At 49.5% G+C, this 25,541-nt stretch overlaps 3 protein-coding genes across 3 annotated transcripts; 1 reads left to right on the top strand and 2 right to left on the bottom strand.

Annotated features, from left to right (window-relative positions):
- Positions 1 to 1,768: 1,768 nt before the first annotated feature.
- Positions 1,769 to 12,221, top strand: LOC311621445 (paired immunoglobulin-like type 2 receptor alpha). The gene is made up of 7 exons (XM_084881484.1): positions 1,769 to 1,944; positions 2,244 to 2,633; positions 4,443 to 4,658; positions 10,320 to 10,350; positions 11,395 to 11,444; positions 11,671 to 11,692; positions 11,867 to 12,221. The coding sequence occupies exons 1-4, from the start codon at positions 1,881 to 1,883 to the stop codon at positions 10,325 to 10,327; spliced, it is 678 nt and encodes a 225-aa protein (XP_084737610.1). The 5' UTR covers positions 1,769 to 1,880; the 3' UTR covers positions 10,328 to 10,350; positions 11,395 to 11,444; positions 11,671 to 11,692; positions 11,867 to 12,221.
- Positions 12,222 to 19,073: 6,852 nt separating this feature from the next.
- MBLAC1 (metallo-beta-lactamase domain containing 1) lies at positions 19,074 to 20,136 on the bottom strand (the record flags this gene model as incomplete). The annotated part of the gene is made up of 1 exon (XM_084881481.1): positions 19,074 to 20,136. One exon carries the CDS (start codon positions 20,134 to 20,136, stop codon positions 19,297 to 19,299), a length of 840 nt encoding a protein of 279 aa, XP_084737607.1. The 3' UTR covers positions 19,074 to 19,296.
- CNPY4 (canopy FGF signaling regulator 4) lies at positions 19,074 to 25,372 on the bottom strand. The gene is made up of 6 exons (XM_084881483.1): positions 25,107 to 25,372; positions 22,826 to 22,952; positions 22,631 to 22,727; positions 22,294 to 22,416; positions 21,677 to 21,794; positions 19,074 to 21,584 (listed from the first exon to the last, which is right to left on the bottom strand). Exons 1-6 carry the CDS (start codon positions 25,222 to 25,224, stop codon positions 21,430 to 21,432), a joined length of 738 nt encoding a protein of 245 aa, XP_084737609.1. The 5' UTR covers positions 25,225 to 25,372; the 3' UTR covers positions 19,074 to 21,429.
- Between the last annotated feature and the right edge of the window lie 169 nt (positions 25,373 to 25,541).

The following is a 25,541-nucleotide window of genomic DNA, read 5'->3' as shown; positions in this document are numbered from 1 at the left end:
AGAGAGACTTGTTGATTGGCTGCCTCCTGCACGCCCCACACTGGGGACTGAGCCCACAACCCGGGGATGTGCCCCGAGTGGCAATCAAACCCAGACCTCCTGGTTCATACGTTGACGCTCAACCACTGAGCACACTGGCCAGGCCACCCAAGCATCTTTCACAGCCCAGAGGACTGAATGACCTTAAGCTCTGCGCCTCAACTTCCCTGTGGGTAAAATGGAGATTACAACACCCCCCACAGAATGTTGTGAAGCTGAAATGAGGCAATGATGTTTTGTGACTGAGTCAGAGAAGAGGCCTCCATACAAATGTGAAACCTCTTTCCCAGGCCTGGCAGGAAGGGTATGAAAAGCAGACACGGAGAGGGGCGGGCTGCCTGGCGGGCTGTGGGAGAAAAGGGGAAGAAACTGATTGAAAAAGCAGTTGGGCTGAAACCGGTTTGGCTCAGTGGATAGAGGGTAGACCTGCGGACTGAAAGGTGCCAGGTTCGATTCCAATCAAGGTCACTTCCTCTGATGCAGTCATGTCCACCCACTCCCACAGTCTACTCAGCAAGTTGATGCCAAGCTCACTCTGGGGAGGCCATGGGCAGAGCTTCCTGTGAGTCACTAAAGGTCCAGTTCACCACCCGTCACAGGCTGGCAGTGCCCTCCAGTAGGGGTGGTCTCAGGGGCTGTCACTGGGTGACCCCATTACTGCTCTGAGCTTAACCCCCTCTGCCAGGGAAGACTCTGGATTAGCCAGGGCTACCACAGCGGTGGATGGGATCATCCAAGGAGCTTTATAAAAACACAGCCTCCTGCGGCTCAGCCTCAGAGCTCTGCATCTGGTGCCGAGGCCTAGAGACTCTGGTGCAGCCAGCATCCAGCATCCAGAAGGCTCTGAGATTCAGCAAGAGTGGGGATCCAGTCCTGGACCCACCACTTGAAGGCCATGGACTTGGGCACACCCTCTTGAGCCTTGGTTGTCTCATACATGAAGGGTGAAGTCAGAGGGCCCTCAGATCCACACTTGAGTTCTGTGGGTAAAGGGATGGCCTCCAGAAAGCCCACTCTCTGGGGAGATGGAAGTGTCAGCCCCAAGGAGATGAGAAAGTCTCTGGCAGAGACAGGGAGCTGAGGTGGGAGGGAGAGGTCCCAGCAGCCAAGGTCAGTGTAGGAGAGTGGGAATTTTTGAGCATGCTTCCAGAGAGGCCATGGACTGTGCCCAGATAGAATTGTCACCAGGCCAGGCCTTGAGACAGGGTCTCATGGCCCCTTCCCAGCATGTGGACCTTCTTTCATAGAACACTGTCAGCTTTCTGAAGAACAGGATGACCTGTGAACAACATGGCCGTCACTGGCATGACTCTTATGTAGCTTGGGAAAAACTGTTTTGTCTTGGGTTACTTGGTCTGCAAAAACAGGATGTGGAAAGTGGGCTTAAAAGTGGTCCCACACGAAGGGTCGCGGGTGCTCTCTGGTCTCCCTGCGTGGAGAATGGCAGAGCAGTCGCCCGCTAGTCGCTCACCCGGCCGGCTAATAAAGGCTCTTTGCTTTTGCATCGGACTCGGCCCCCTGGTGGTCCTTGGGGATCTTAAAATCTGGGCATAACAGTCAGGACCACACCCCATGACGATGGGGACTGGGGCCATATCATGGCCCTTGGTCACTGACCACAGGGGAAGCTCTTCTGCAATATCAGAAAAGAAGAAGCCAGATTGTAAAGGAAGTGCTGCTCGCTCTGGGGCAGGCTGTTTGGGGAAGGCTCCCCCCCCCCAGTCCTCGGAAGGAGCCTGATCCTGCCCTCCCCGTGGTCAGACCAGCCTGAGGCCGCCCCTCCACCGAGCCTGCCCTCCGCCAGCTCTGCTTGTTGTCTCACCGCCCAGGAGAGCAAGGCGATGGGGCCGCCCCTGCTGCTGCCCCTGCTGCTGCCCCTGCTGCCGGCAGCTTCTCTGCAGGCTGGTGAGTGGCCAGGACGCCCTGGCTCTGACAGGGCCCAGGGGAGCCCGGGAGGGGCTGTGGCCAGCCAGGCTTCCCACCTGCAACAAGCAATGGGCTGGGCGGGTCCCAAAGTGCTGGGTCCCCCACATCCCACACCCTCCTGTCTACCCCGAGCCTGGAGAGGGGGACACCCAGCCAGAGGGACAGTCCTATTATCTGTCCCACTTCCGCCCGGAGGTGAGGGTGCCAGATGGGCCGGGGTTAGCTTCTTGGTCCCTCCAAGTGGCTTCAAAGTCCCTCCCTCTCCCTCCCTCCTCCAGGTGGCTCAGCAGAATGCAAGTTAAACCCTACCCATGGAGTCTACCAACCAAGGCACCTCTCAGCCCCTGAGGGTGGCTCCATCGACATCCCCTTCTCCTTCTGCTACTCCTGGAAGTTAGCCAGCGATCCCAACGTGCATATATTCTGGCGATGGAAACAGTTCTTTGGAGAGTTCATCTACAACACAACCCCGCCGTTCACCCATGAGAATTTTAAAAACCGCCTCTCCCTGAACTGGAAAGAGGGCCAGACGAGTGGCTCCCTCCGGATCTCTAACCTGCGGAGAGAGGATGAGACTAAGTACTTCTTCCGAGTCCGGTTGACCACACGGGACGATGGCGTGAAGGAGTGGCAGTCCCTGGAAGGGACCAACCTCACCATCACCAAAGGTGAGTCCCGCCGCCCCGGCCCCTGGGGCCCTCGTCCCCCAGGACTGGTCCAGGCTCCTCCCTTCCCGACCTTTCTCTCAGACTCCTCTCCCTGCCCCGCCTGCTTCCCAGGCCTCTGCCAGCTTTTCCTTCTTCACCTCCTTCTCCCCCAAACTCGGGCTGCCTTCCTTGCCCATCCTCCTCACTGCCCCCTCCAGACCCAGCCCCTACCCCACCCCCAGGCCTCAGCACCTCCCACCTGGTTATCCTCCCTTCCTGCTCCAAGTGGGGCCGCAGCCCTGCCTCCTGCCTGCACCCCATGCCCTCCAGGTGGCCTTGGCTTTTACAGGATGTGGCCTGCCTTTCCTTTGTCCTGTGTCTGTAGGTGGAGCCCCCGCTGGCCCCTGTCAGTGTCCCCCACAGCCATGAGCTCAGCCTGACACACAGGAGGGACCCAACAGCGGCCCAAGGATCTCCCACCCCTCCCCTCAGCCCCTGGTAACACCCAGCACCTGTTGTCCCAATCTCCCTGCTTCCCAGAACATGACCCTCATGCTCCCTCCCCAGTCCCATTTCTTTTTCTTTTCTTTTTTTTAAAATATATTTTATTGATTTTTCACAGAGAGGAAGGGAAAAGGATAGAGAGCCAGAAACATCGATGGGAGAGAAACATCGATCAGTTGCCTCCTGCCCACATCCCACTGGGGATGTGCCCGCATCCAAGGCACATGCCCTTGACCGGAATCGAACCCGGGACCCTTCAGTCCACTGAGGAAAACCAGTTTCAGCCCCAGTCCCATTTCTTTATTCTCCTTCCCCATCTCCCTCTTCCTTTCTTAATCCTCTTTACCTTCCTTGCCTCTCTCAGAGCTCCACCCCCCGCCCCCAACATGGGAGCCTCTGTGCTGTCCCCTTCTCCATCCTGCTCCCGCTCCTCTGTGCTGGTTGTTAGCCGCCCCTCTGCAGCAGCAGTGAGGGCAGTTCCTGCAGGCTGTGCACTGTGTCTGGCTGAATCCTTGGTAGGCACTGCCCTAATGAGTCTGCACCATGACCCCACAATAACAGTAGGTACTGCTATCATCTTTATGTTACAGATGGGGAAACTGAGGCTTGCAGAGCGTAAACACTGGCCCAAATTCCCACTGCTGGTGCAGACAGCATTTGAACCCAGTGTAACCCCAGAGCCTACTCTCTTAACCACTAGCCTCTTACCTCCTCTATTGACTTGTTATCCTTACCTGTTTTTAACCCAGTATGGGGTGTACTGCATTAATAGTCCTTCCTATCTTAGTTAGTGAGGCATGGAATCTTAAATATAGATTTTCCTGTCTTCAGGGCAAATACTGGGGGATTCCACTTCTATGAGGTACCTAGAATAGTCAAATTTATAAAAACAGAAAGCAGAATAGTGGTTGCCAGAGGCTGAGGAAGGAGAGAATGAGGAGTTGCCTATATGGGATGGAGTTTTATTTTGGAAAGAAGTGTTATGGCGGTAAGAGTTGCACAACAATGTAAATGTTCGTACTGACTTAAATGTGGTTAAAATGGTAAATTTTATGCTGTGTGTCTTTGACCACAATAAATGGGTTGGTTTTTTTAATCCTGTCATCTAGTTATCCCTATTTGTAGATGATGAAATGAGGTTCTGAGTCACAGCACTGATCGGTGGTAGATTCAGGATTTGAACTGAGTAATGTGGATTCTCAGCCTTCCGCACTTCTCCTTGTCACTCCCCTCCTGGTGTAAGAGCTCCGGAGGGTTGCTCCCCACACCCAATGTTCCCCAACCTAGGGAAGAGTTTATCTTTGCTTGTTTCTCATGTCTTCTCAGCCACTGAGAAAACCATCATGGACCCCACCAACACCATCACCCCCACCACCACCACCAGCACCACCAGCACCACCACCACCAGCACCACCAGCACCACCACCACCACCACAGACAGCCTCAGTAAGGAAGTTGTGGTCAGCCTGGCAGTGGCCAGCACTGTGCTCAAAATCGCAATTTTGGGACTGATAGTCTACCTCTGGTGGAAGAGAAGCCAAGGTGAGTGGTCCAGCACCCTGCTCTCTCCCCAGTCTTCCCAACTGGGTGTTTCTCATAATCACCTGCACCGGGATGATTGCAGATCCCTGCTGGCATGAGGTCTAGTCTTGGGAATATTCATTGTTCATGATCTCCTCAAGTGCTGTCTGAGAGTCAAAACCATGGCTCCAAACCAGCTCCTCTCCAAAACTTTTCTTGACTTAATCATTTCTCATCAGTCCTCACCTTTTTGTTCATGGAGAGGGGAGGTCTGCCTGGAAAATTAAGGAGAGAGAAGAAGAAACAGAAAGTTGACTGAGCTCAACAAGCATTGGTGGGATACCTGTTTTCAAGGGCCTGACTTGTAATTAGAGATACAAGAGTAAATAAAGCAGAGACCCCTTCATGGAACTAATTGGGGAGGGCAAGATAGGGGCAGTTGCCTGAAAGGCTTATTGATTCATTTGGAAAGAGCTAAAGTAGTTGAGGTAAAGGAGGGGGTAATCAAGGAGGACTTCCCAGAGGAAGTGACACTTGGGAAAAAAAAGTCTCAAAGAATAAAAAAGAATTAGCCAGGCAAGTGGCAATTAGCTGGGTGGTGTAGAGATCACTGTTCTTTTAGGAGAAGGAAACTATGTGTGGAACTGTAAGCAGGTCAGTGCTATGGAGGAGGCAAGAGATGGGAAAAGAGGACCTTGTAAATCACATCCAAGAGCCTTAGATCCCAAAGGCAATGTGAAGCAGCCAGATAGCCTCCTCACTTGGGATTGCAGATACATCCCGTCTGCAGTGGAGGTACCAGACATGGGCCAGACTAGGGCCAGACTAGACTAATGCAATGGCAGCTTGAGTGGAAGGAGAGAGCCAGATTTTGGAAAAGATTAAGAAGGAACAAGTAAGATATGGGGGTTGGATTGATGTAGATGTGAGGGAGCCAGAAGTCCCATGTTTACAGCTTGGGTGAACAGGCTATGATGAAACCACCAAGTGAATTAGGGAACATAAGAGGTCAAAGACCATGGTTCAGGGAGAAAAATGATTCTTCAACTAGATGAGCATCAGCACTTATAATTATTAAGCTACAATAATTAAAGTTATGCAATACTAGCATTAAAAAAAAAGATAAAAGATTGTAGGGAGGGGCTGTAGGGTCAAGCCTCAGATTGACCTGTGGCGGGGCCCCAAACAAATCCCAGCTTGGAGGGCAGAGCTCTCCTAGCATAATTAAGCCTGACCTTGTAGCCCTCCCTAATTCCTTCCTGGGTAGCTAATGGGCAGTGGGAGGTGCAGCAAGTGCTGCCTAAACAAGGTGAAACTCACAAGAACATTGTAAACATGTTAACCACTACCCTTGTTTTGATCTCACTATAAAATAAAGCCTCGGCCTCACCCAGGCACGGGAGATCTAGCTGTATTCCCTTGTCTGTCGTTTCTTTAATCTTCACTGCCCCTCCTCAGGCTCACCTAACCCTTGGCTGTGCTGGCACAGCACAAAACATAAAGTAATGGAAGAAAAGAAAAAAATTCAAATATAGGCAGGATAAAAATAATAGTAGACCCAAATATATGCAGGAATTTAGTATGTTAAAAGGTAGAATGTCTAACCAATACATATTAGTAGAACAATTGCATAACCATTTGAGAAAAATAACATCATTTCCCTACCTTATCATTTGCACCAAAATAAATTTCATGAAGATCAAAGATTCAAAGAAGAAAACTAACCCTAGTACTGGAAGAGAGCATGTGAGACTATTTTATAATCATGGGGTGGAAATGACCCCCTTAAGTAAGACATAAAGCTTAAAAGCCATGAGTAGAAATATTTGTAAGTTCAACTGCATACAAATTGTGTTTAAACTTTGCAGTACAGAATCATTTGCGGAGAGAAACCAAGATGGCGGCATAGGTAAACACCTAACTGCAACCTCGCACAACAATTTCACAACACAGAGTACTAACCACTATACGATCACGGCGAGCTACTGGGGATTCGCACAACAATTTCAAAAAATACAACTAAAATACAAAATGTACATTATCCAAAACTACAGGAAAATTGACTGACTGGAAATTCTACAACTTGAAGGAAAGAAAAAACCAGAAGGAAAATCAGAGGAACTGTAAAAGCCTAAGGTACAGAGACATGGTGTGCATGTGGGGAGAGGACTGAGCCAGCTGAGTGCCTGGCTGGCCTTCCCTAGTGGGAAGAAGATAAAAGCTCCGGACTGTGCTGAGCCCCAGTTCCAATTGCACTGAACCCCAGTTCTGGGCTCATTGGAGGAGAGACTAGACTGTCTGGTAGTGGGCGAAACTTGAGGGCACCTTTCTCTCAGAGGTGCTTGCAGCGAGTACCAAAGCAGCGAGTACCGAAGGACAGTGAGGAACACTGAGACTCAGGAAACTCATGGGGCAGGGCTGACGGAAGCCAAGGCTGTAGGCTCCAACCTGAAACTCTGCCCCATCCAAGCTGAACACAGTGACTTTTAAGGCTACCAACTCAGGGAAGCTGCAAAAATGCTGAGACAAGGAAACAGATCACAAACTAAAGAAATTGAGGACAAAAAGTGACTGGACATAGAGTTCAAAACCACACTTATAAGGTTTTTTAAGAATTTCCTAGAAAAGGCTGATAAAATAAATGAGACCTATGAGGATATGAAAAGGGATCAACTAGAAATAAAGAATACATTCTCTGAAATAAAAAAATATTATACAGAGTCCTAAAAACAGAAAGGAAGATCGCAAGAATCAAGTCAAAGATTTGGAACATAAAGAGCCAGAAGACACTTCTCTGCAGAAGCGAGAAGACAAGAGAATCCAGAAAGTTGAAGATAGTGTAAGAAACCTCTGGGACAACTTCAAGTGAACCAACATCAGAATTATGGGGGTCCCAGAAGATGAGAGAGAGCAAGATATTGAAAACATACTGAAAGAAATAGTGACAGAAAACTTCCCCCACCTGGTGAAAGAATTAGACTTACAAGTCCAGGAAGTGCATAGAACCCCAAACAAAAGGAATCCAAAGAGGACCACACCAAGATACATCATAATTAAAATTCCAAAAGCAAAAGACAAAGAGAGAATATTAAAAGCAGCAAGAGCAAAGCAGAGAGTTACCTATAAAGGAGCACCTATACTATTGTCAGCTGATTTCTCAACAGAAACCATGCAGGCCAGATGGGAATGGCAAGAAATATTCAAGGTGATGAATAGCAAGAACCTACAGCCAAAAATACTCTACTACCCAGCAAAGCTATCACTCAGAATCAAAGCCCAGATAAAGAGCTTCACAAATAAAAAAAAAACTAAAGGAGTTCATCACCGCCAAACCAGAATTATATGAATTGCTGAAGGGGATTCTTTAGGAAGAGGAAGAAGATAAAGATAAAAATTATGAACAACAAATACTTAACTATCAACAAGTGAATCTAAAAACCAAGGGAATTTTAAAAACCTGATGAACAATATTAACTGTTGAATATAATAGAATCAGAGGTATGGAAGGGGAGTGAACTGACGATTCTTGGGGGAAAGGGGATTGGGGGGTGTGGGAAGAGACTGAACATAAACTGTGCACCTATGGATGAGGACAATGGGGGATGGGGAAAGGGCAGAGGGTGGGATGGGAAGCTGATGAAGGGGAGCAATGGAGGGGGGAAAATAAGGGACATTTGTAATAATATGAACAATAAAGATTTATTTTAAATAAAAAATAAAATAAAATAAATAAACTTTGCAGTGCAAAAAGACACCATGGTTGTTTCCTGAGTGAGGATGAGGGTTGAAGATGATGAGAAAATGTGACATCGTCACTGAGGAAAGGGAAGATAGTGTTTAAGGATTCAACTCGGATGAGAAGCTGTGAATCGGTAGAAGCATCATTGCACATGATGGTGTTTCTCCCCAGCAGTATTCACCCATGCAGTTTAAAACCTGTAGGACCTGTCAATTCTGTTCTGGTTAGCAGCTAGCATCAGAGATCAGAAGAAGCAACCATAGCTTAAATAACACAGTTTATTATTTTTCTCTCATAAAATAAAGAACCTGGAGGCAGAAAACAGAGGCCACTGTCCCTAGGCACCCAGGCTCCTCCCTTTCTGCTAACTGTCCTGGATACTGGCTCCTATTCTGAAGGTGGTCTCCTGGTCCAAGGTGGCTGCTAAGGCTCTGGCCATCATTTCTGAATTCAAGTAGGAAACAGAAGAAAGGAGGAAAGGACAATAGATTATGCCCAGTTGTCCGTTCTCCTTTTAAAGAGCCTTTTTGAAAGTCATACCCAGACTTCCCTTATATCTTATTGGCCAAAATTTTTTAAAAATTTATTTATTTCAGAGAGAAAGGGAGAGAGAAAGAAAGATAGAAACATCAATAATGAGATATAATAATTGATTGTCTGCCTCCTGAATGCTCCTGAAGGGGGAATCGAGCCACACCCTGAGCATGTGCCCTGACTCAGCATCAAACCCTGACCTCCTGTTCATAGGTCAATACTCAACCACTGAGCCATGCTGGTGGGGCATTATTGGCCAGAATTCAGTCATATGTCCCACACCTATCTGTAGGGGAGCACGCTGCCACTCCAAATAAAATCAAGGCTCTGTAACTGAGTAAGAGGAGGTGAGTGGATACTGGGTAAGCAAGCCACATTCCATGCCATAGACATCTATGCAGGATTGGTGATTTGTCAGCTCAGTGTGGCCCGACAGGGGAATCGGGAGGTCAAAAAGCTGGTGAACGGGCACCAATGGAGGGTGAGGGACTCTGAGTCAGCCTGGATAACCTGAAAGAAAGTGGATTATCCGGGGACAGGAGTTCAGGGAGGTCAAAGCACAGGTGTGTTGGGGGAGGGGGGGTGATGACAAAAGAGAGCTGGGAGGAAAGAGAGCTACAGCATAAAAATAATACTAGCATGTAATATTTCAGAGTTTTCTTTCCTGGTGATTAAAAAAAATAGTGTCCAGGGCATGGAGGAGGGGAGTGGAGGTCACTGGAGTTGGGGGATGGGTGAGTCAGTGCCTGAGAGGATTGTCCCTGTGGGTGTCAGACCTCACAGGAAGGTGACTGTGGTGGAGGGATGTGTGTGAACCAGGGCCCAATGCTTGGGAAATGCTGGAGAGACTTGAGAGGGAGGGGGAGGGGGAGAGTGCAGGGATGTGGGGAAGAACAGCAGAGTCCTCGGTGGAAGAGAGAACAGGCTGCAGTGTACACAGATTCCAGCCCTGAGGTTCAGAGGTGGGAGAGAGAAACAGCCAGCACTCCAAGGAAAGCATCAGAGGCTGGTTTGTCACAGCAGGAGGAGCGATGGTGCCTGTGACAAGATGGGGGAGGGGGAGGGAGAGGAGAGGTGGGCCGGGCTCAGCAGTGGAAGGAGAAGGTTGAGAGATTACAAGGAGTTCAAAGAGAGTGGAATGAAGCAGAGGGAAAGTTAGGGAGAGAGGGCAGGGTGAGGGGGCACAGGGTGCAGAGAAGAGCTGCTCTCCTGACTTGGTGTTGAGGACAAAACCAGGAGAGGTGGGGCCGCCTCAGGATGCCAGCTGGTGCCACTCTGAGTCCTAGGCCCTTCCAGCCTGGGTTTCAGCAGAGCTGCTCTGCTGCCCTGGTTTATCCAAGGGCGGTCTCAGAGTAGGATGGAGCAGAGAGCATGGATGGCACGCTGACCTGCTGTTGGTTCCTCTGCAGGTCTGTGAACTGGAGCCAGAGCCCCAGCTAGGTGAGTGTTGTCTTCATAGTGAGACAGAGGGGCAGGGGAGGGGGAGGACTTAGGAAACAGGAAGTATCCTTATGAGAACAGCGCTAGAAAGCCTTTCACAGCTGCTCTCATCCTCGACTTTCCCATCCACATTTTCCTACGTGCCATAGCAGATAGCACTTCTCTTACTGAGAACAGAGGATCTAATTACTCTCTCTGATGCTTTCCCAGAATGTCACCCTTTTCTCTTTCTCTGGTATCCCCTTTTCACCTTCTTTTGTCCCCCTTCCTAAGTTTCTCCTTCTGTTCATCCTATTTTCTTTCCATCTTGGACATCATCCTTCTGGAACACATCTACCTTTCCCACATTTTCCCTCTTTTTGCTCATTGTACTTTCTGCCTTTCCCCCTGGTGAGTGAGGTGCTCAGAGGAACCACAAGAATCATCTGCCTCCAGCTGCTCTACCGTCTGCCTTTTCTCAGAGCACCTTCCCCCTCAGCTGCCAGCCTGGCCTCCTCTCCTCTGTGCTGGGATCTCCTTCCTGCCCTGAGCACTGGTCCTCCTCACCCTCCCACCAGTTTCCTTTTCTCCATCCTTCCTCCCATTTCTACACTTTCCCTTCCCTAGACCCCCTCCCACCTTTCCTCCCTCCCTGCCTTTTGCCAGCTGCCTTACTCAGGTCCCATCCCAGGACGGTGTCTCCTCCTGGGACCAAGGCCTGACCCCCACCCAGAGGCTGTGAGGTGAGGTCACTGTTCTCCTTCTCCAGTTCTCACAGAGGCAGGGCCAGCAGAGAGGACAGGAATCCACCCTCCGGTGCCCTTCCTACAACAGCGGCTCCCTACAGCAGTCCTCCTTCAGGGGCACTCAGGCCTCTCCCGGGCTACACCACAAACTGCCTCTCAGACTCGTCCAGGCAGCCTCCTCTGAGCCTCAAACCATTGCCTACATCTTCTGAGTTGGTCCAAGCAGGTCGCAGAGCCCCCGAGAGAACCAGCCTGACGCAGGTTTTACTCCTTTCTGCCCAGCCTCTAACACACTTCCCACCCTTTCCTTCCCACACAGGGGATCCTTCCCTAACGCTGAGGAGGAGAACGAGAACGTTGGGCATGAAGGTCAGTTCTACCGCCACCACTCCCCGCTCTCCACCTTGGCCCTTCCTTCTTCCTTACACTCTCTCCCCACACGTGCCCCCAGCGTTTTCCTCTTTCCCATGCCTCCCCCCTCCCTCCCCCGACCCTGGTCCTGACCTAGCAGATGACCTCACTACTGAGCCCTCTGCCCAGTTCTCTCCCTGGCTGCCATGCTCTGATCCTGGCACTTTTTTTTTTTCCTACACAGAAACTCCAAGTCGGACCCAAAGGTAAGAAGTTCAGACTAGAGCCTGAAAGAATTAAAGAGAAGCTTGGAGAAGAAGGGGTGGAAAGAATAGAGGGACGGAGGTATCAGCGGGGCACTCAGGTATGAGATCACTCATGTGAGATGAGGTCAGCTCCCCCTCCACTTCTAACCCCCTTCTCTTTCTGTTCTCACACAGGTTGATGGCATCCTCTATGCCTTCCTTACCCTCTCCAATTTGACCTCACCCTCATCGTCAGCACCTCCTAGCCACCTTCTCCACGAGAGCCCCCAGGAAGAGACTCTATACTCTATCTTAAAGACCTAAGGAGCCCTGGCTGGTTTGGCTCAATGGATAGAGCATCAGCCTGCGGACTCAAGGGTCCCAGGTTCAATTCCAGTCAAGGGCATGTACCTTGGTTGCGGGCACATCCCCAGTAAGGTGTGTGCAGGAGGCAGCTGATTGATGTTTTTCTCTCATCGATGTTTCTGGCTCTCTCTTCCTCTCCCTTTCTCTCTGTAAAAAATCTATAAAATATATATATATATATATATATATTTTTTTTTTTAAAAAAAAAGACCTAAGGAGTGTGACTGAATGATGACTTCCGAAGAGTAAGCTGCACAGAGGGATCACCACTTCCCATAATAATCCCAGCTAGACACAGATGACTCAGAAGCCAGCAGGGGTCAAAGGCCACCAAGGACCTAAGAAAAATAGCCATCTGTTCCAGTTCCCTCTTCACCTCGTTCCCTTGCTGACAAAAATAAAAGTACCTGTAGGATTTGCCTGCATGCGTCTAAAAAAAAATTGATTTCAGCTTCTGTCCTTCTTGCCAAAAATAAACTACAATACATAGCTCATGCCCAAGATCCCTTCTCTAGTGCTTCTGTTCAGTGACTGCAAGTGTCTGAACACTGTTAGGCAGCCTGTAACCCAAGGGATGCCCTCCAGCCTAGCCACTCTACTTCCCTTGCAATAATAACTGACATCATTTAAGCCTTTACATGCATCACCTCATTTAAACATAAGCAACCCTAGCCAAAACCGGTTTGGCTCAGTGGATAGAGTGTTGGCCTGCGGACTAAAGGGTCCCGGGTTCGATTCTGATCAAGGGCATGTACCTTGGTTGCGAGCACATCCCCAGTAGGGGGTGTGCAAGAGGCAGCTGATCGATGATTCTCTGGTGTGCAAGAGGCAGCTGATCGATGATTCTCTCTCATCGATGTTTCTAGCTATCTATCCCTCTCTCTTCCTCTCTGTAAAAAATCAATAAAATATATTAAAAAATAAAAAAATAAACATTAGCAACCCTATATGGCATAGGCTGTACTCATTTGAGACATGAAATGAAGAACCAGAATGGTTATAGGTTCCCAAGGCCACACAGCCAGCAAATAGCGAGCCAGGATTTGAACTTACTCCTTCTCATCGCTTCTCGGCCTTTTGGCTAAGATCAAGTGAACTTACTCCTTCTCTTCTCAATGCCCTTCTCCCAGGACTAAGATGTCATTGCCTTCCCAGATCCCTATGCTGTACAGGCCTCCCAAGGAAACAATGATGTCAGTGACATGGAGGAGGACATGGAGTTAGGGACATGGAGTTCTCAGGTGAGGTATCTTGAAGCAGCGATAGCTGAACCATGGTCTTTGCTGCCCTCTTCTGGGAGTGAGGAGGGAATGGCGTGGTGTGATCTGGGAAAGGCAAAGTATAAAAAGGACTTAACCAAACACTGAACTTTTAGCCTCACCAATTCATGCACACACCCATCCTAGTACATTTACAACAATAACAAACGAACAAAAACACAGAAATTCTTTGCAGCTTCTTCTATCAAGAGGTGGAGGCTATTTCCTCATCCCTGCATCTGGATTGGCCTTATGGCTTGCTTTGAAGGTGATGTAAGTGATATTGTGCAATTTCTGAACCTCAACCTGAACTGCAAGTGGCCTTGCATCTTCTGTCCTAACACTGGGATCCCTCTGCCACCATGTGAACAAGCCTGGGCTGGCTACTGGAGACTGAGAAACCACGAAGAGAGAGGCCCTGCCGGTTCACCAATTCCAGCTGAGGCATCCGATGAGTGATGAGGCCACCCTGGATCATTCAGCTCCAGCCAAGGCAGTCTAGATAACTCACGGGATTGTAAGAAGTAATCTCTGTGGTGTTAAGCCACTGCTTTTTGGGGTGGTTTTTTGTACAATAAAAGCTAATTCACTCATTCTTTAGATGAATTTTTAAAAAATATATTTTATTGATTTTTTTACAGAGGAAGGGAGAGGGGTAGAGAGCTAGAAACATCGATGAGAGAGAATCATCAACCAGCTGCCTCCTGCACACCCCCTACTAGGGATGTGCCCGCAACCAAGGCACATACATGCCCTTGACCGGAATCGAACCTGGGACCCTTCAGTCCGCAGACTGACGCTCCTGCACTGAGCCAAACCGGTTTTGGCTTTAGATGACTTTTAAAGCATATTCATAACGGTCTGGTTGTTTCCAATCATGCTTTTGTCTGTTTTCATCTACTCCTTGATCCTTTTGGAATGTAAACACAAGAAAAAACTTCTTTCCAAACAAGCTCTTATATTTTCTATTACTACAAAAGGAAAAATACAAAATCCAGTGTGTGTGTGTGTGTGTGTGTGTGTGTGTGTTGCTAGGAAGTTTGGATTTGTCAATTATGACATTCATGAGTCATGTCATCCAGAGCCGTTTTGGTGGAGTGGTTAGAATGAAGCCAGACTGAGATAGTGAATGTAGTGTTCAGTTTCAGGAAGTATCCTGATAAAATTTTCAAGTTCCTGATAAAATTTTCTTCACCTTCTACCTATTTCTTTTTAATCGTTATGTTAATAACTAGAGGCCAGAAGCACAAAATTCGTGCACTTGGGGTGCGGGGGAGAGAGGGGACGGGATTTCTCAGCCCCCACAGTCCCAGAGCCCTCAGGTGATGTCCAACTTACGACGTAGGCCAGTTCCCCACAGCAGTCAGTCATCCTTAGCACTGCTCGCCAGCCATGAGCCCGGCTTCTGACTGAGCAGCACTCCCCCCACACACACACCCCGTGGGAGCACACTGACCACCAGAGGGCAGCTCCTGCATTGAGTATCTGCCCCCTGGTGGTTGGTGTGCATCATAGTAACTGGTCGTTCTGCCATTAGTTTGATTTGTGTATTAGCCTTTTATTATGTAGGATACTATCTATACTAGAGGCCTGGTGCACCAGTGGGGTCCTTTGGTCTGACCTGCGAGGATCAGACTGAAACCATCTCTCCAACATCTCCCGAGAGGTCCCCGTGCACGATTGGGGCTGGGGAGGGACCCCAGGAGGGCTCCAGGGTGTGACCAGCCCATCTCACCAAGTCTTGATCAGCTGGACCCCAGCAGCAAACTAACTGACTGGTCGGAGCATCTATCCCCTGGTGGCCAGTGTACATGATAACAACTGGTCAAATGGTCAATCAAAGGGACAACTAGGACATTAGACTTTTATATATAGATTATATACATACACCTGTGGTAGCCACTTGGAATCCTTTTTGAAAATAGACATAGTTCGCCGAAACCGGTTTGGCTCAGTGGTAGAGCGTCGGTCTGTGGACTGAAAGGTCCCAGGTTCGATTCCGGTCAGGGGCATGTACCTTGGTTGCGGGCACATCCCCAGTAGGGGTGTGCAAGAGGCAGCTGGTCAATGTTTCTTTCTCATCGACGTTTCTAGCTCTCTATCTCTCTCCCTTTCTCTCTGTAAAAAATCAATAAAAATATATATATTTAAAAAAAAATAGACATAGTTGAAATTGTGAAGAGTCTCTTACCTAAAATCAAGCTTTTAGCCCTCAGCATGCCTTCATTCTTATCACAAACATTTGTCTCTCCAGGAATGGGACCAACAAAGCTCTCCTTCAGGGCTTCTCTGACGCACAGCCAAATGGCAGCCAAGAAAAAAGAGCAGCTTGAATGAGTGCAACTGGGATAGTTTGGAGTAGAGGCTAGCTGACCTAGAGAGTTATGTTCATTACCTACTTATGTTAATTACCTAGAGTAATTAAGGAATGGGCATTGGAGTCTGGAAGCCTTCATTCACATGCTTGCTCTGACATTTACCAACTCACTTCACTTAATTTCCCTATTTTAAGAGGATGGTTATAGTACATGCACTTGGCACACAGTAAACACTCAAAAAAAAAAATGTTAGCTTTTTACTAGTTAGCGTGTTATATTCTTCTTCTCATGACCCCCATAACATGCTGGACCTCTAGCTCCCAAGCTCTCTGGATTCTACCACTGAGATATGGTGTCCTGCTCCAGATGTTTCTTCTGCACTGTTGATAGGATTTTGGGCTGCCTAGTGGGCCATGTCATCCACATGATGAGGGATTCCATCCCATGGCAGTGATGGGTGTATCTGTGTGACACTGCCATGAATGTCCATGACAGGAGATATCAAGACACCTGGAGCCTTATGAAGAGGTGAATAGGGAGGGCTTTGAGAGACAACCCTTTGTTTGCATACACTGACTTGATGTTGGAAATTCTCAGAGGCTGGGCAGGGATTGACATCTAAATCCTAGACAAGGAATCAGAGCTGGGTAACAGGTAACAGATAACCAGGTAGATTAGAAAAATAGCATATATTGCTGGGACCGGTTTGGCTCAGTGGATAGAGTGTCAGCCTGCAGACTCAAAGGACCCAGGTTCAATTCCGGTCAAGGGCATGTATTTTGGTTGTGGGCACATTCCCAGTGCAAGAGGCAGCTGATCGATGATTCTCTCATCGATGTTTCTAACTCTCTATCCCTCTCTCTTCCTCTCTGTGAAAAATAAATAAATAAAATATATTTTTTTTAAAAAGAAAGAAAAATAGCATATATTTATTTCATGGCATTTGTAGACAAAATATTGAGTTCTACAGCATTCAGAGAAGTATCTTGCATAGTTTCTGCTCTCAAGGGGAATCATGGGGAGAGGACATATGTGGCGGGGAGGATGACCAATATCAGGCTAAGTGAATAATATAGAGACTGCATTACAGGAGTTTAAAGTAGGGTTGGGAATTGGGAACACCAGGGAAGGTTTCTGTAGGTGACCTGAGTTGAGCCTGGAAAGTGAAGAAGAGAGGGAAGACAACAGGGAAAGAACAAAATCAAAGGCCTGCGGGAGAAAGAGGGGGTGTGGCTTGTCTAGAAGCAGGCAGTCTAGCCAAACTGGACAAACTTTGACTTGAAAAGGACCAGAAAGTTAAGTTTGGATTATCCTGCAGGTAATGTGGAGTCATTGAATATTTATGAGTAGAGGAAACTAATCATATAGGACAAGTGTTCCTGAGAGTTTTCAGAAAAAGCAGCTTTAAAGAAATTTCTAAGCATACACTCTGGGCCCAACTTCCTAATACCCTAAGCACTGCTTTCCCTCTGTTAACCCTCTCTCCACCTATCCTCTCTGCCTTTAATGGCTCATTTCAGCAGTGTGTGTATCCATTCAGAACTCCTCTTGCTACAAACAACTGAAAACACAGTCAAAGAAGCTTAGGCAGGAAAGGAGCTGATTAGTCAGCCCAGGTGACTGATGAGAGGCAGAGGATCTGATTTTCAAACTTGTCATCAGGTCTGTTTCTCTTAACTGCTCATTTTTGCCCCTGCTGATCAGCTTCATTTTTAGTTTTCATTTGGTGGCCCCAGCAGCAGTGGGCTGTCTGGACAAATGGCAGGATGATGCATCTTTCCATGTCAGTCTTGTAGGAAAAAAACTGGACACTTTTCCACTAGCTCTAGCAAAAACCTTAATATTACCAAGACTAGACCTGTTTAGGTGACCTGTCCATCCTGAAGACAGTGTGGCCAAAGCGATGTGTTGCCCCGAATGACCAGGCCTGGGTAATGAGCAGAACATCTATGTTCTGGAAAGTAAGTGAGGACAGGAATTTGTCCAAGGTAGGAGTGCACAGCTCTAATAGCCCCTGACTTCCCCACAATCCTGAAACCAGAGGATCTACCTACATGGCTGTGGAGACCACTCAGAGCACAGTGCTGCATTAGGAGGCCTACAGCGGGTCCCTGCACATCCTTTACACACCAGTGGCTTCCCTGCACTCCAAGGTCCGGGACTGGCCAGGACCCTCACACTTGGTAACGCTGGGGTCTACTTTACCACCTTCCCTGAGGCCATCTTTATCTGGGCCCCTGTGGTTGCACTCTTGTGGTCATCAAGCTGGTCAACACCCTACAAGTCCATGTGACTGGTTCACTCTCCAGGTGAACTGGCTTTTCTGAGCTGACTTTGCTGACCTATGTGTGGCCTTTGTAGACACCTGGGAAATGGCCTCCAGCTTGGTCCTGCCTGGTAGCATCCACCCAGGGAAGCTCATCACCCACAAGGTGGACTTCCCCCTCTCCATCTGCCACCCCTAAGCACTCTGCCATTCCTAGAGCTGTGTGGACAGAGGGCAAGGGGGCTGGGATAGTGGTGAAGAGGACTTCTGGGATATGGGCCAGCTGCCATCAACTCCTATCACCTGGAAGACTGCAAAGCTTCCCAACCACAGCCAGTTCAATTCTCGCTCCACTCTAACCCCTTTTCTATTCAGAACAGGAGTGGTTGTTTTAAAATATGAGAACAGGTCATTGGCTTGCTCAAAAGCCAAGGCTTCAATCTCAGGAGTTCTGCAGTTTCATTTATTGCCACTTCCAACTCCATGGATTCTTGCTGCTCAAGTAGATCAAGCTGTCCAGCTTTCTCCTCATCCTGTTCTCTGATCAAATATCATCTCCTCGCCGAAACCGGTTTGGCTCAGTGGATAGAGAGTCAGCCTGTGGACTAAAAGGTCACGGGTTCTATTCCAGACCAAGGACATGCCCCTTGGTTGCGGGCACATCCCCAGTACGGGGTGTGCAAGAGGCAGCTGATTGATGATTCTCTCTCATTGATGTTTCTAACTATCTCTCTCTCTTCCTCTCTGTAAAAAATCAATAAAATATTTTTTTTTAAATAAATATCATCTCAGAGGCTTTCCCTGACTACCCACCCCTCAGAACTGTATCCCCTTCTCAGCCTGTGTTTTTTTTTCCCCTCATATCACTAACCAAACCTATATTTGATTTAGTCCTATTACTGTTTACTTGTCCGTTTCAATAGAATGTAATATCCATGAGGGACAGGGAGTTTGTCTAACTTGTTCACTGTTGATGGTGTTTGAGACAGAGCAAGAGGTAAATAACTATTCCTTGAATAAATTAATGTCAGATGGCTGTGGTGTTTGTTACTTCTATGTCCTGCACCTTCTCTCAGCAACCTGCAACCTCATGAGAAGTAAACAATTAGCCAAAAGCTGTCCCCTGTTTGCTGTTGATTACATTTTCATAACTGTCGCTGTTAATATTTCACATTTACATTAAGGCGGTATGATTTTCAATGCAGTTTCCAAATTTTATTTGGGACAACTCTCCCAAGGATATTCTCCCCTTTTGTTAACGAAGCCCCCAGAGGTGGCACAGCTGGTCCGTTCTTGGTCCTAGTTTGGTTGCAAAAATAGTGATATTGGTGACAGCAGTGTCAGAGCACTCTGTCCTCGCTGGAAGTGACCACCCTGACTCCTGACTCTGGCTGCCTGGGTGGGTCCTCTCCGAATCTAGACGGCAGTTCCTTGGCTGGGGGGTTGGGTGGGAGGGCTTTCCTCGCAGGCGCCCAGTGTCTTCCCGGTCTCCTCCTCGTTTGTGGCCAAAGGATCCTTTGCCTCTGGATTCCAGGCTTCCCTGACCACCCTGAAGGGCGCTCCGTGACCAGGCACGACCACGTCGGCAGTGCCCAGGATCCTCTTCCGGCTCCGCTCCTGGGCCACCGGGTCTTCGCTCAAGGCCTGCCAGAAGTCCTCGTCCCCATCGCTCTCAAACACGTCGCCCACCACTGCTACGGTGCCCATGACCGTGCCCGCCACCATCACGCTCACGTCCCGCTGGCCGCCGTGGCCGGGCGTGGCCCACACCTCGAGTCCCGGCCCCAGCCGCAGGGGCCGCTCCTCCCCGAGCCCGTGGGGAAGGTAGCGGCCCCCGGGGAGGCAGAAGTCGTGCGAGACCAACAGGGCGGCCCCTGGGAACAGCCCCAAGTTCCCGATGTGATCCGAGTGTCCGTGGGTTCCCACCACCAGTGTCACGTTTGCGGGGGCCACGCCCTGCTCCGCCAGGGCCTTCAGGAGCCTCTCCCGGGCCCAGGGGCCTCCGGTGTCCACGAGGATGGGGCCCCGGGCGGCCTCCTCCAGGGCGGTCTTGGCCTCGCCGCTCTCGGGCCGCGGCTGGAGGCGGCTGGAGGCGCAGGGCAGGATGAGGGTCACCGAGCCGTCGGCGCGCACGGCGCCGCCCACTCCCTCCGGCTCCACGTAGCCCCGCAGCAGAACCACCACGGAGAAGGGGTCGCCGGGCAGCCGCAGCGGGGCCTCCCCGCGCAGCCGCTCGGTCCGCACCACACTGCTCATGGCCGGCGAAAGCGGGGCTGTGGGCCCAGGTCCAGCCCCTTAGGGTCCCCACACTCGCCGGAACCTCCGACAAGTGGTCTCCGTTCTTGCCGCCCCCTCTCTTAAAGTGGTATCGCCCTCGGCCCCCTTCCGAGGATGGATGGTATCGCCCAACCTTTTTCTTCCCGTGAAGCGGCGCGTTTTTCAGCGTTTTTAGGGCCCCCGCCTTGCCACCGTCTCGTGGTAGGTCCACGCTCGTCACCCTCCCAAGGAGGCCCTTTTTAGTTCCTTCACTATAACCTAAGCCGCTCTCTACCTTGGACCCAGCTTTACGCCCCTTAGGTTCTGAGGCAAGGATGGAAACGGGGGAAAACGCGAAGGATTTTGTCCCCTGCGAGCTCCCATAAGCCCAAGTATGGCGGCCGGCACGGGACCACCCAAGGAGTTCTAACCCGGCCGCGTTTTCCGGCCAGCGCGGACCAGGCCCCCGGCCCAAATACCGTCCTCGGCCTGGTATCCCTGCCAGCTTCCCTGGGCTGCAACGTTATTACCAAGCACTAATAGGACGGCAGCCAACCGCCCTTTTCTCTGGGCGGGGCGCTGCCACATCAGCCAGCTACGATGTGTGCACGGTAGTTGATTGAAATTTAAGGTTGCAACCGATACTTTAAAAAAAAAAAGAAAGAAAGAAAGAAAGAAAGAAAGCTTACTAGCGATATATAAAAAATTTGGCACTTGTGAAATTATGTGGGGGGCCATCGGTGAAATTAATATGAAGTAGACTAAGTGTGTCTACTCCACCTAACTTATCAACATCACCCCATCCAGTGTCCCTCCCCTCTTCGGTCACAGTTTGTGGGCATGTAGCCTTCGCAGGCAGTGTGTATAAGTTGCGGAGAATGCCCTTCTGGCTTCATCCTTGTAAGGGTCTAAAAAAAGGCAAAGTGATGTTCCCAAGGCCCACAACTCCTATGCCATTGCCGACCTCTGGGTGGGGTTTAGAAGTAGTAGAGATTTTTAAAGAGGAAAGCCTTCACTATTGTCTCCACACCTTACAGTTAAGGGAGCTAGATGACAGGCAGAGGGTACGGCTTCTACCTACTGCTCACACCTTTCTCCCCATAGCTATGTTATGCTGTACCATCAGGATTCTGCCTGAGACCAGATGGGAGAGAACAACTACAAGCTTAGGGGTGAGACACACACACACACACACACACACACACACACCATAAAAGCTGTGGGGTAGAGAGAGCTCAGACTTCAGAGACCTCTCCACGACCCCTGCCCTTTCTGGAGGCTCAAAAACAAGGGTCAAAGATCCTCTGGGTCATGTTTGGAGTGGCCTGGTGTGCTGGTCATCTCTTCTTCCTTGTCCTTCTCCTCCTCTTGATCTTGTTCCTCCTCCCCTTCTGTCTTCTCTTGCCCTTCTGTGATCTCCTTTCCAGTCCACGTTTCCTGTAGACATGCTAAGTTGGGTGATAGAAAACAAGTTAGATATTGGCCCTGTGGATAGGGGGTGTTGTGGCCTGGCAGGAAAGGGACCAGCCCACACACTTACCAGTTTCAGAAGCTGCGAGCACATGACCTTCACAGAGAAAACGCTGCAGGGGCTGCTCCTGATGGTGGAAGTACCAGTTTTCCACGACTTCTTCAAACTCCTCCAGCATTTTCTCACACTGGTCAAGTGGAAGGGTCAGAAGAGTATCTGCTCTGCTGGGCTCCGGGAACCTTCCTCTTCGCTCTTTACTACCTGTCTCCCCACCCCCCTCCACCCCCACCTCGGAGATGCAGGTAGCCAGGAGTTTAAACGTGGCTTACTAGATGTGTGATCCCCATTCATTCAACAAACATTTACTAACACCTACTCTCCTGAGTAAGTTATTAAACTCTAAGTTTCAGCTCCTTGTCTGTAAGATGGGAAATGGTAATCAGGTTGTTGTAAGGGCAAAATGAGGCAGCAGCTGAAACGTATGTGGCTCCAAATTCGCACACTCAGTAAGTGGTAATGCTTATTATTAGTCTCCATTATTACTTCTTGATATACTCCAGGTGCTTGTCAATCAGTGACAGTCCTCACTCTGCCCCCTTCTCCCTGCTTAGAGGTAGAACTGTCTAGGACCTAGTTCCCCTTTCAGGTTCCCTTCTCACCCCTCCCTGGGCTGGATGCCATCCTACCTGCTTCTTGAGGAATGTGACCTCCACACTGGGCTCGTCCCACAGCTCCAGAGGGATCCCCAGGTCCACCTTGACTCCCTTCTGCACCAGGCCTTTCAGCGTTGCCATGGTCTGACTCTGCCCCTGTGAGATGGGAATTTGGATCAGCCCAGCCCACTACCTCAACTTCTTCCTTTCCCTTTCCACCACATCAGTTTGTCGGAGTGTGAAGGGTAAGTTCTGTGAGGGTGAGATGAGGAAGCCTACAGATGAGGAGGGGACACTGAAGAGGTAGAGAAGGAGGCTCCAGAAGATATAGGCCTAAGCAGTGGGATCCTGCCCTGGGGAGGAGTCTGACCTTGGCGTATCTCAGTGAGCCCTTGCGCTCAGCATGAACACTGTAATCCAGAGTTTGCTCACATAAATTCTCCAAGGCCTCTTCTAGCCTTGTCTCTCTGCGGGGAGAGGGGAAACAAAGACTCCTTGAATGCTGTATGAGCTCCCAGAGCTCTCTTAGGGGTTGAAAGGTGGAGGGGCATCAAGAAGGACTCACGAAACGCTGTAAGGGACGTGTCTTTTCCTCTTGCCCGTGTCCAGCACCTGCCCCAGCTCCAGCACCTCTCGAGATCGTCCAGTGCGACTCAGCTTTTCCTGTAGCTCCAGACTCAGCAGCTTACACACTAGATGTCCAAAGGGACATGAGAGAGAAACAAACATGCCAGCAACTCATTCTGCAGATGAGCAAAAGCAGCAGAGCCTGCTGGTTACAAATGCAGACTCTGGAGCCAGCCTGGTTTACAATCCTGACGCAGCCGCTTAGTAAGCTGTGTAGCAATCTGCTGTGCCTTGGTTTCTTCACCTCTAAAATGGAGATAATAATAGTATCTCCTTATAGGGATGTGGTGAGGATTAAATCCATCCATGTAAAGCCTTTACAATATGCCAGCACAAAGTGAGCAGTGTATAAGTCTTTGCTGTTGTGAGGCAGTCATTTATTGGGCTCCTTCTGGATGCACAATAGCAATAGAGAGCAGGTAAGACCCACCATCCCTATCCATGAAACACTGCCAATGCAGTGGGAATAGAAAGAGGGCAATATGGTGTGATGATTCCTACAATAGGGATTAAGACCCTAGCTGGTTTGGCTCAGTGGATAGAGCATCAGCCTGCGGACTGAAGGGTCCCAGGTTCTATTCCAGTCAAGGGAACATGCCCAGGTTGTGGGCTCGATCCCCAGGAGGGAGTGTGAAGGAGGCAGCTGATCAGTGATTCTCTCTTATCGATGTTTCTATCTCTCCCTTATATTAAAAAAAAAAAAGATCAAGAGACTTAATCTCATTGGGAAATGCAAAATTCATTCAATGGTTACATACTGACTTCCTGCTAGCGTGGGATTTCCTTAAGGGTGAGCATTGCATCTGTTCCACCACTGTCTTTCCAGCACCATCATGTGATCTGGCATGTTATGGGTCCCAAGAAAGGAGTGGCCTATACAAAAGTGCCAAGTGAACTAACCGGGAGCAAGTAACCAAAGTGCCTAAAATATGCCAGGTACTGCTCTAAGATCTGGGAGACACAGATACTCTCTTTCCCTCCTTTACAATACAGTGAGAGGTGACAGATATGAAAGAAGACTTCCAAAGGAGGTGACATTTAAATTGTATCTTGGAGAACTACATGCAGAAGTGAGAGGGTTATTCCAGGCAAAGGGAAAAACAGGTGAGAAAGGATAAGGCAGGCTCACTAGCTGCTGAGTGCAGTGTGGCTTCAGTATGGGCACTATGGGGTTGGGATTTTGATTATGGAAAAGAAAGAAGGAGGTGGGAGGTGTCATAAAACAAACATATGTTCTGCCCTAACAATAATCTTGGCTGTGCTCTAATCACTGCAGGAAGCCTGCACAGGTGTTAAAGCAAGGACAGACGAGATTGGGTCTGTGTTTACAAATCCTGACAGAGGAGTAGGGGCACAAGTGAAAGGAGAGTAGAGATTAGGTCTAAGTCTTGAGGAACAACGATATTGAAATGCAGGTTAAAAGAAAAAGAATCCAGGGAAGAAATTAGAGTCAGGAAGGCGGCAAACTAGGGAACCAGAGCACTCAATGAATGGCCCAGCTCTGAAACGCCCTCTCCCTATTATTGCTCTCTATTGCTATTGTACATCCAGATGGAGCCCAATAAATAACTGCCTAACACCAGTTGGGACCCACAAATAGTGCAACCACAGAAGATACTGCTTGCTGTAAAATCCACACAGTACACACACACACCCTTTGGAAAGCCTCACACCTATGGGGAATCTCTCCCAGTTGTGTGGCCTCTTTCATTTATGAGCTTCAAGGGCTGATTCACTCATCCCCAAGCCCCGACAGGAGAACGCGGAACCTGTAATTTGGGAGTGTCTCTGCCGAGGTGGAGCAGAGGATATCCACAAGGTGAGCCTAACATCCCACTCCTGCAGGATCTCCAGATTGAGGTCTAGCGTCTAGTGGCATGGGCGGAGGGGTGGGGGATGTGAGGGGAGACGCGCGCACACAAGATGCTCAGTAGCTTGGTGATCCTGGGCATAGTCTCTGAACTACAATTCCCACAAACCATTGGGGCCCAGACCAGCCAGAAAAAGCGGGCTCTCTCTCTGGATGTCTCCTGGGAATTGTAGTGCTATAGATTTGGGATAGCCCTGGATCCCATTCGACTTCCGCCAAACTCCACCAAAAAAACCTCCATAAGGTCTTCAAGGAGGTTGAGTGACCCACCCATCACGGTCCATTTGGTCCAGCCCGAACAAAGGAGGTGGAGCAGAGGGATGCCAAAAGAGCTATTCCTTTCAGATACCTTCGCATTTGCTGGGCAAGCGTTCTGTGTCATCGTCCTCCTCCTTCGGCGTCCCAGCCCATGCTGGGAAGTGTGCAGTCAAAACGAAAAGCAATATCCCCAACGGCACAGGTCCCATGACAAAGTGCTGCTGCCCACAACCAAACACCCCTTGCCTTCTAACCAACTTCGGGGAAGGCCGCGGGCCCTTTTAATTCCGAGGGGTTTGGCGGCAACTCTAATAGTCTCCAGCCTATCCCCGGAGGCGCACGCGCAGTGCCGACCCAGGAGGGGGCGGGGCCCTCCGCGCTCCGGCCGTCCCCGCCTGGGTTTTGTGGCGCCTCTGGCAGGTCCTGGCCGCCGGGTAGTGAGGAAATACACAGAAGGAGTTACCACAGAAGTGTCCGCTCCTGACATGTATGTATAAAAAGCAGAGTTTTTTTTAATTTCAGGCCG

The sequence above is a fragment of the Pipistrellus hanaki genome, assembly GCF_964339955.1.
Source record: "Pipistrellus hanaki genome assembly, chromosome: 4".
In the NCBI taxonomy this organism is placed as follows: domain Eukaryota; kingdom Metazoa; phylum Chordata; class Mammalia; order Chiroptera; family Vespertilionidae; genus Pipistrellus; species Pipistrellus hanaki.
This window is presented reverse-complemented; position numbering and strand designations above follow the sequence as displayed.

Excerpts from the sequence above, each read along its gene's own strand:
- CNPY4 (XM_084881483.1), bottom strand. The coding sequence starts at position 25,224 with ATGGGACCTGTGCCGTTGGGGATATTGCTTTTCGTTTTGACTGCACAC. Across the intron at positions 22,953-25,106 it reads CTTGCCCAGCAAATGCGAAG|TGTGTAAGCTGCTGAGTCTG; the intron begins GTATCTGAAAGG and ends TTGGACATCTAG. Across the intron at positions 22,417-22,630 it reads GCTCACTGAGATACGCCAAG|GGGCAGAGTCAGACCATGGC; the intron begins GTCAGACTCCTC and ends CCCATCTCACAG.
- LOC311621445 (XM_084881484.1), top strand. The coding sequence starts at position 1,881 with ATGGGGCCGCCCCTGCTGCTGCCCCTGCTGCTGCCCCTGCTGCCGGCA. Across the intron at positions 1,945-2,243 it reads GGCAGCTTCTCTGCAGGCTG|GTGGCTCAGCAGAATGCAAG; the intron begins GTGAGTGGCCAG and ends TCCCTCCTCCAG. Across the intron at positions 2,634-4,442 it reads CAACCTCACCATCACCAAAG|CCACTGAGAAAACCATCATG; the intron begins GTGAGTCCCGCC and ends ATGTCTTCTCAG.